Below are 9,550 nucleotides of genomic sequence, written 5' to 3' on the forward strand. Positions count from 1 at the left end.
TCAGGTGTATATCAGTAGGTAGTGTCTCTGACATGTCTCCATGCTCTAATGTTCAAAAAGCTCTTTATTCTTCTCATACTGCCTGTGCTGCAGCACCTCTTTTCACCCTGTGTGTGTGTGTGTGTGTGTGTGTGTGTGTGTGTGTGTGTGTGTGTGTGTGTGTGTGTGTGTGTGTGTGTGTGTGTGTGTGTGTGTGTGTGTGATATAATTTGGTTTCCTTGGGTATTTTTCCTTTTTTGCTGCAAGGGTCTAAGGACAGAGGGTCTTGTAGGCTTTACAAACAACATGACCCACAATCATGTATTACACACTTGTCTCATTGGATTGATTAATACTGCAGCAGATAAAGAAAAAGCTGCAGGGGTTTCTCTGTATCTCTTAACACAGGTCTGATACCACCACTCTAATGTTGAAAGATGTTTGGCACCGTCATACCAGACAGTGAAAGATGAACAGTGGTATTTGGTTTAGTTCCATTTGGCAGTGATATCACCATTGTATGTTAAACAAAGCATTTTTCTTATTTTAGCTGTGTTTACTGTGAGATAACAAATGACACTAGTATGAGTAGGCCTGTGGATACCACTGTTTACTTTCTCAAAAGCCCTATCGGTTTCTGTGGTCGAGTGACTTGACAGGATTGTTTGGGGGAGAGTTTTGACACTGATCAAAAAGTGTGATACTGTGAGTAATACAAGCATTCTCATTGTATTACTTTGTTTCTCTTTACCAGGCAACTCATCAGATGTCCATGATCTCTCTCCATGGTCAAACAGTACTGATATGGTATGTAGTTTCCTTGATTTTGTGACATTTTGTAGCATGGATTCAGAATTAAAAAATGTTTGCCATATGGACTTGAAGAGTGTTTTTCTCCAAATATAGTTGCTTTAAGGATATTCTTGTCTTTCCAGCAAATGAATGCCACATGGGCATCCCTGAACATGGAGCAGTGTCTGAAGTTCGGAGGGCAGCTGGTCGGAAGCGCCTGTGGCTACGTGCCTGACATCACCCTGATGTCCTTCATCCTGTTCTTTGGGACCTACGCCTGCTCCATGGCTCTGAAGAAGTTTAAGTTCAGCCTCTTCTTCCCCACCACAGTGAGTGAAAGCACCCAGCAATGCTTGTGCAGCTGTTTGTCTCTCAATTCTGACCCTAATGCAGGAAGCAGCTCGCATCTAGTGAAACTGGTGAACACCACAAACATCTATAATGTCACATCTAATGTAACGGGCTGTTAAGTGGCACTTTTAGTTTAATCTAAAAGCTCCAATGTCTGTGAGAGTCGATGTGAGGTCAGATCTCACATTTTGAACAGTGTTTGATGTAAATAAGACATGAGACTCAAGCTCAGATCGAAACATTATTGCTGGCTTATATTCATTTTTTAATATATTTTTCCTAAATCTGGTAAATCACGCAAATAAATGACATAACATCGTGTTGAGGCTTAGATTTCATAAACCAAATGATTGATGATGATAAAAAAGACAAGGAATCTTTATTGTAAGTTATTACATTTCAGCATCATGGGAACATGAATGTCTATACAAAGTTTAATTGCAAACCGTCCAATATTTGTTGCAATATGTCAGTCTTGGCCAAACTAAGCTAAAATTGCCATCCCTGCTAGCAAGGCTAAAAATGACATAGCATTTTGTGAATGTTACAAAACTGATATGGTAAAGTTCTATTTGCATTTTCTTCCAGAAAATAATTGAATTGGTTCTTCATCAGCCTCCGGTCTGGTTTAAAGCCTTCTAGTCACAAATTGCAGAACAACTTTGTTTACTTTTAAATAAATAATGGATATAATGACTTCTAGTAACAAAAGCAAGGTTAGTAGCAAAGTAGCAAGCTAGGCAAGGTTATGTGTAAAACATGTTGTCTGACATGATGAAGTTGTTCTTGGTCAAACACACAAGGAAAATGTCACTGAAGCTGTTCAGTAACATTTCACAAGCTAAAAAAAAAAACTGCTGTAAAATGTGTATCTCTTCTAGGTGAGGAAGCTAATCAGTGACTTCGCCATCATCCTGACTATTCTTCTGTTCTGCGGCGTGGATGCTCTTGTGGGTGTGAACACTCCAAAGCTCATAGTGCCGAGTCAATTCAAGGTATGTACCAAGCATGAATGAAGTGATTGCAATAAAAAAACTAGCAATCATTATGTTTTATGCATTGACTTGTTTTTTATCTGACTGATGAGTGCAAGCCGGATGCCGTTTCCTGGGATTACACTGATAATGATCCATGTTTCTGCCAGAGAGACTAGGAAAATCCTAGCATAATGCTTCCTTTGTAGTTTGCCCAGTAAGTGATACAGGAAGCTAAGGCACAGTCAGTCTGAGAGATTACTCAGCTCAAATGTTCCTCAGCTGGCTTTAAGACCACCCCGCCTTGACATAGAGGAAGGGAGTGATGGGGTAGAGGAGCATAGTTGCATCGAATAACAACTTGATTATAGGTGATGTGTGAACACACACCATCTTATCGCCGCCAGCACAGAACCAGCTTTGTCTGACCACAGTGTCTTAATTCTCAGACTTCTGTCCTGTAATAATGCACCACGCTCTGTTCAGTGTTAAAGGGTGTAATAGGGCATCACTTCAAATTAGTTTTTCCTGTTCTTGTTTTAGATGTTATCTGTTTTTAAGAGATCTGGACTGCACAGAAATAAGAGGTCCAGGTTAACGATCCTGTCTCTTCTTCTTTTTGTCCAGCCCACGAGTCCACTGAGGGGCTGGTTTATTCCTCCGTTTGGAGGGAACCCTTGGTGGGTTTACCTGGCAGCTACCATCCCCGCCCTGCTGGTCACTATTCTGATATTTATGGACCAGCAGATCACTGCTGTGATTGTCAACAGGAAGGAGCACAAACTCAAGGTTGGTGCACCACCTCAAAGATGTATTCATTTCTAGGATAAAACTAATGGATCCATTTAAGGACAAGAGTGTTATATATGAACAGTCAGTGGTTCACCCCCTGCCCCTTAAGACAAATACATAACCACCAGAAAAAGTCTAATATATTCTTTGAAATTATTTTCTATACTAATCTAACTGTTAAAATGTATTTTATACAAAGAGTATCTTCCTGTCTAAATACTGTTTCAAAGCATTTTAAATGATGACTTTCCTATGTTAAATATCTTCTTAAAATTCTTATTTTTTAATATAACCTGAAACACTGTTGTATGTATTGTAGATTTTCAACAATTTCTGGTCGTTAAAAGTCCAGCCTGCTGTTAATATAATTAACACCGTCGGATCATTTTGATGATTTAGAAATCCTTTATTTGTTTAACTGACATTATGTTTCCTCCTGTGTCCTCTCAGAAAGGGGCAGGCTATCACTTGGATCTGTTCTTGGTGGCGGTCCTGATCATTATCTGCTCCTTCATGGGCCTGCCGTGGTACGTGGCTGCGACCGTCATCTCCATCGCTCACATCGACTCTCTGAAGATGGAGACCCAGACGTCAGCCCCCGGGGAGCAGCCCAAATTCCTGGGAGTCAGGTGAGGCCACGCAGCTGCTGGATAGTGTTGATATTATTTAAGTAATAATATTGGGCACTAATGCCGTGTGCCAATCCCATACCAAAAATGAATATTCCAACCAGTCATTCTGTGTAAAGCGTGGTTCCCTCCTGCTATACTCCCATGATTAACATTTGTTGTGAATGCATTTTTTTTAAACAATAAAGGGTCATAAAAGCCAGAAATAAGTCATTCTCAGGAAGGAGAGAAACATAAGGCACAACAATTAGATAAAAGGGTCCAAAATCTACTCAGAGCCACATATGTTCATGTTCCACATTATTTGTACTTTTAGATGGAGAATTACTATATTACCATGAATGTTTTCTTAGTCTTAAAGAAAATAATAAATGTCGGTATTTATTTTAGCGCTTTTCCAAGTGCTCAAAGCGCTTTACATTACATATTGTGTATATTAGACATGTAGTACAGTGGACAATACCCACAGGAGCAGTTCAGAGTAAAGTGTCTTGTGTATCTTGGCATCCCATATTTGTGATGCAGTCAATGACCACAATTACCATATATAGCATTCTTAAGTTGTCATTTGAAAGCACACATTTTTTAAACTCCATTCTATGCATACACAGCTGTTAAAAATGAAGCTATGAGACTAAAATCAATGATTAGTTTCTGCTTTTCATGCTTGTGACAGTTTCTCAATAACAAAGTGTTTTTCCTCTTCTCCAATCCAGGGAGCAAAGAGTCACCGGTATCATTGTTTTCCTCCTGACGGGACTCTCTGTCTTCATGGCCCCTATCCTCAAGGTAAGAGCTCTAATTTCTTAAATCTTCCATGGAAATATGGATTACTGTCCGCCTCTTTTAGGACAAACTCCTGTCAAATAATTAAACATCTTGTATTCATCCGATTAGGAACTCCCATAGTTGAAGTAATTTGAAGTGAAATAAGCATGTTCATTTAAACTTAATCTCCGAGTGCCTTCTCGAGTTTCCATTCCCACATTACGCTGCCAAACGGAAAACACAGTGTTAGTGAGGGGAGGTTGTTGGAGCTGGTGCGCCCCCGTGTGGACATTTAGGATATTGTCCTTTCCCAGACTGGCTTGTCATCTGTATCAACTTAAATAAATTGAAATATTTTAGTATAAATTACATTACTATTATATTTCCTACACTATTTCTCTTTCTATTTTTCATGCTTTATTTGCTGGCGATTAAACTATTCACTCACATTTAAACTGCAAAAATCTGCAATAAGTTGACATGTCCCAGTGTTTTTCTTCCCACACTGATTTTCTTTGGCTAACACTGAATACATAGTTGCCAAGAATTAGCCAATGCCACCCTAGTGACACTGAAGAATACTAAAAGAGTACTCTTCAAAAAACTTGTTGTGAACTTTTTCAAACTTAGCAATGCTGCTAAAATGATGGTCTAAGGACAGAGGGTGTAGTATTCATGTTCTGTACAAACTGTAAAGTCCCCTGAGACAAATGCAAAATGTGTGGTATTGGGATGTATAAATAAACCTTGATTGATCAAATGAAACATAATCGTTACCTGTATGAAGCTAACTTGAACATCTTAGTCATCTCTGGATTAGAAACAAATCTTTAATATGGAAACTGACTAATATCTTTGTTTGTTGTGCCCCTTCAGTTCATTCCCATGCCAGTGCTCTACGGTGTGTTCCTCTACATGGGGGTGGCCTCGCTCAACGGTGTCCAGGTAAGTGAGTCTGAACAGTGCCTGGTAACCAGTGTTGGCAGGATACTTCAAAATAGTCATTATTACATTACTTAACTGATTACTCAACAACAACAAAAATCCATATTACTTTACTTTTAATTCATTACTTTATATAGCCCAGCTTTGTCAGAGGAGCATCTTTAACAAATCTAAAATGTCCAGAGTTTCAGACCACATCTTCTAAACCTAACACATGTAGAATGGAATAAGGACATGGTAGTTTACAGGTAGCCAGCCTGTGGTTAGGAAGTATTTACTTTGGCAAATTCAGTGACCGCAGATTTTCCTGTTCACATGCCCCTCAAAACCTGAATATAGGTTTACCGATCAAATCCAAGCAAAGCTATTTGGTGTCTAGCTAATGTAACCGTCTTCCAACATGTTGTCACATTACATGTTGTTTTTCCTCTTTTGCACTGTACCCACTGCTCCTCATGCACTCCCTTTTCGTACTGTAATAGCTGAATCTCAAATTGTAGTCCCTCGACTGGAAAGGGTTACTACATTTCTGTAAAGCACTGCTTCTAACAACGAATCAAAGTTAATATCACCCTTAGAAAATTCCACCTGCAGTAACAATTACAAGTAAACTAAATGGGTTACGACCTCAAGTGAAATTGAAGATTCTGCAGCATCTTGATATGTTTAAATATTGCCTCTCATGACTGACTGATGTTTGCGTGCCTCAGTTCATGGACCGGCTGCAGCTGCTGCTGATGCCGGCCAAGCACCAGCCGGACCTGATCTACCTGCGCCACGTCCCCCAGAGACGCATCCACCTCTTCACCTTCATCCAGGGCCTGTGTCTGGCCCTCCTCTGGGTCCTCAAGTCCACCGTGGCTGCCATCGTCTTCCCCGTCATGGTGAGAAATGGCTGCCAACACAGATGTAGCCAAACAGGGATTACATAGAGTGCTATAGGAGCATGAACGCTCATTATAAACAATGTCTGTGTCTGCAGATCTTGGCGCTGGTTGCCGTTCGCAAGGCGATGGACTACGTGTTCTCCCAGCACGACCTCAGCTACCTGGACGACGTCATCCCAGAGAAAGACAAGAAGAAGAAGGAGGATGAGAAGAAAAAGAAAATCAAGAAGAAGGGAAGCATAGACAGCGAAATCGAATTTGTAAGATAACTATTCCTTCAACCTGATCTTTATATTCCCTGTGTTGTTGTGATGTGTTAGTGTTCAGCCTCCTGTAGATCCTAAAGTGTTAATGTTCTCCCTCCCTCCTCCAGCAGTCTGACTACCCCTACAATGACAATGTACCCAGTATAAAAATCTCCATGGATATGATGGAGGAGCAGGAACCCATGTTGGGTGATAAATCTATGGATAGTGAGTACTCCAGAGGCGGCGCTAACTCTGCTTTCAAACGCTTCATGACCACATTTCTTTTCTCTTTTACCAGCCATCTTGCATGCAATTCTTCACACCAGATGCATTCGTTTTTCTGACTCTTCTTTACTTCTTTACACTCTAGTTTTTATTATTGTAGTTCTGCAGCATTTGCTTTCTCTTTATTTTATTCTCTGTTAATTCATATGAAGTTTAAAGGAAAATGTCCTTAAATATATATGTTTCCCCCTCAGGAGATCAACCCCAGACTGTCCCTAACACGCATTCGCCGTGCTGATCCATACTTTGACTCTTCCACAGTGGCAGAGTGAGTGAGTAAAAGCTGGATCTAGCAGGAAATGCTCCAGTAATGAATTGTGTGTATTGTTATGTTCCTCTGCTATATATTTATAATTCTCTACATCTTTTCTTCTTTCAGTCTGAGCAAAGATTCATACGAAAAAGGGTTGCCTCAGATTGGTCTCTAAGGAAAGCACTTTCTCTTGGAGGAAGGGCTCTGAATCAAATCTGTGACTCAACTATCCAGAGATGCAGAACAACACGGCACACATCCTCTTTTGCAATATTGAACCTCTTGTTTTTTTTCAATATTCCCTATGCAAATCAAAATGGCTGGAAGTATTTGTCTTCAAATTGACACAGGATACATTAGTGGATTCCTGCTCTGCATGCATTCTTGCAGGAAACAGGGCTACTCGAGGTCATCTGTATGCATTTTTAAGTGGCTTTTAAAGAGTTTGTGATGTCAGGGTTTTTTTTCCAGCACACATTCATATCATATGAATGTGTATTATAATTGGTGTCCAACTAAGATACATTATTTTTATCCAAAGATGTCCAAAATTCACTACGTATTTTTTTTTCTTTCAAAGATTTCTTCCAAACATAACCAGCTTTTCTGAAAGTACTTTTTTACGTTTTGAATCATAACCACTGGAACCTTAAGAGTGGAGGTACTGAAGTTTGAGGCAAGAAAAGAGGATGGACATAAGAAATCTCCCTCTACTCACAGTGAACAAAAGGGCTACACGAGGTCATCTGCGCACAGTCATGAGCGTGAACATACATTTTGTATTTATGGGCGTATAAATTATTTATCAAGAGTCTAAGACTTTACATTCACAAAAAACTCCCAGAAGTTCATGCAAGATTATTTTTGTTCCATTTTTGGTAAACGCTAACACCAGACAGACTTTGACTTCTGTTTCTGTCTAACTTTTCCTTTTTTTCCTCCTGTATTTATTATATTTAAACAGTTTGAACCTATGGCTTTACTATTTAACTCCCTCATTTGTGCAAATTCCACGATATTCCCCCTTGTCGTCTATCCTCTGTCTTTTTCCCAGTTTTAGGGAGATTTAGATGTTAATATACCTGTATTTAGCTCTACCTCTTATGATTTTGTAGGTGCCAGGTATTATATATTAAATTAATCTGTTTTGCAATTATTTGTGATCAAACACTTTCGTTTTAACCGGCACTGATTTAGAATCTCTGAGTCTTCAGATGACTCCCTTTTTGCTCTATGACACTTAAGATATCGATTTTTTTTGTTTGTCTTTTGACAAATTATGTATAATTTTTGCAGTGTTTTTAAGGGTAATTCCACCAAAATCTAATTTTTCATCCCTAAAATATTTTTTAATTGTTCCAGTACTGAAGAAAGGGGGAAAATGATGACTGTAACCATTTACACGCATGACTGTGAACTCGCCCCGCAAATATTTTAGTTGAATATCCTTTTAAGATGTGATCATATTTAAAAGCTGTTCAATGTGATGCATTTTCAATCATTGAGTACATTTGTGTTTTGTTTTTTTAAATGATGTAATGTGTTTTTATTTTTTAATGCAAATCAACAAACAATCACTGTGAGGTAATGCAACGTTGTGACTTTCAGTCCTGGAAGAAAAATTAGCTTTATATGAGGTAAAAAGTGTTTGTGCAACAGCTTTATTTTAAAATGGACATTTTACTGAGAATCTTTTAATTTATCATTTACAGTTTTTCTGTGTTATTCAAATAACTGTGTGAAGTACACACTAAACTGATTTATGATATTAATGCATATCTGAATGTAATGCATCTGAATAATTTATAATGCATATATTCCTTGAAGAAAATCCCAATCAGCACTGCTTCTAATCTGATTTGTGTGCAAATAAGGGCTTTAATGCTTTCACAATAATACACTGTCAAGATGTGAAGCACAAGACTGTTACAATAGCTATGAACCAAAAACATGGTCTTCCACTTTGTTCTGTGATCTGTATATCTGGACTTTTTGACTTTCTGGTTGTGATTCCACAATGAATGATATCTTTTTGAATTCTGAAACAGATTTTATACAATCATCGTGTTTGCTTGAAATCCATAGGTTACTCTGAAGGAAGCAGACTTCTGTTTTTTTTTAATGGAGTTGTGTTTCGAATGAGCCCAATAAAACTGTTCAAATGATTCTTAAATACATTGTTGTGTTTTTCTTATAATTACTCCAAGAGTTCAGAAGATACAGCTCCAAAAAGATGGGTTTTAAATTTGGAGAAACAACTTTGTGTAAAGCCTAGCATGCACAGTAATTTAGAACACTGTTTACTTCTTAAAGGCACTCTATGCACTCATATGTCAGTTAAAGAGGCCCTATTCTGCTTGTTGGGGTTGTCCCTTTCCTGTAGTGTTATTGGTTTTTCTGCATGTAAATGGTCTGCGAAGGCTCAAATCCCTGTGTTCCCTCCAGAGGGAGTTTCTCTTTCTACATAGCGACATCACTTTGTAACACGCGTTTCTACTGCTCAGCGTTCGAACACCTTGTACGTGATAGGCTGGGTGGGACCAATCACAACAGAGCCGGCCAGCTAACCAATCAGAGCAGACTGGGCTCTGGTTTCAGACAGAGGGTGAAAAGAGGTGCTGCAGTATGAGAAACATAAAGAGCTTTT

General features: G+C 38.8%; 1 protein-coding gene across 4 annotated transcripts in view; it reads left to right on the plus strand.

Annotated features, from left to right (window-relative positions):
- LOC104952208 (electrogenic sodium bicarbonate cotransporter 1-like) overlaps positions 1–9,076 on the plus strand; it is a 30,177-nt gene extending 21,101 nt beyond the window's left edge. The window contains exons 15-27 of one of the 4 annotated variants that reach the window (XR_799098.1): positions 734–786; positions 915–1,100; positions 2,004–2,117; positions 2,724–2,885; positions 3,339–3,517; positions 4,234–4,306; positions 5,162–5,230; positions 5,941–6,114; positions 6,213–6,377; positions 6,491–6,590; positions 6,845–6,918; positions 7,030–7,749; positions 7,803–9,076. Coding sequence is in view for 3 of the 4 variants with exons in the window: in XM_010778981.1 (XP_010777283.1) it covers positions 734–786; positions 915–1,100; positions 2,004–2,117; positions 2,724–2,885; positions 3,339–3,517; positions 4,234–4,306; positions 5,162–5,230; positions 5,941–6,114; positions 6,213–6,377; positions 6,491–6,590; positions 6,845–6,888 (1,319 nt within the window). In the remaining variant the exon portion in view is untranslated. Of the gene's footprint in view, positions 1–733; positions 787–914; positions 1,101–2,003; positions 2,118–2,723; positions 2,886–3,338; positions 3,518–4,233; positions 4,307–5,161; positions 5,231–5,940; positions 6,115–6,212; positions 6,378–6,490; positions 6,591–6,844; positions 6,923–7,029 lie in introns of all 4 variants that reach the window. The other 3 variants (XM_010778981.1, XM_010778980.1, XM_010778982.1) reach the window with 3 other exon arrangements.
- Positions 9,077–9,550: the final 474 nt, after the last annotated feature.

This window comes from Notothenia coriiceps, unplaced genomic scaffold, assembly GCF_000735185.1.
Source record: "Notothenia coriiceps isolate Sejong01 unplaced genomic scaffold, NC01 NC01_scaffold00019758, whole genome shotgun sequence".
NCBI classification, from domain to species: Eukaryota; Metazoa; Chordata; class Actinopteri; order Perciformes; family Nototheniidae; genus Notothenia; species Notothenia coriiceps.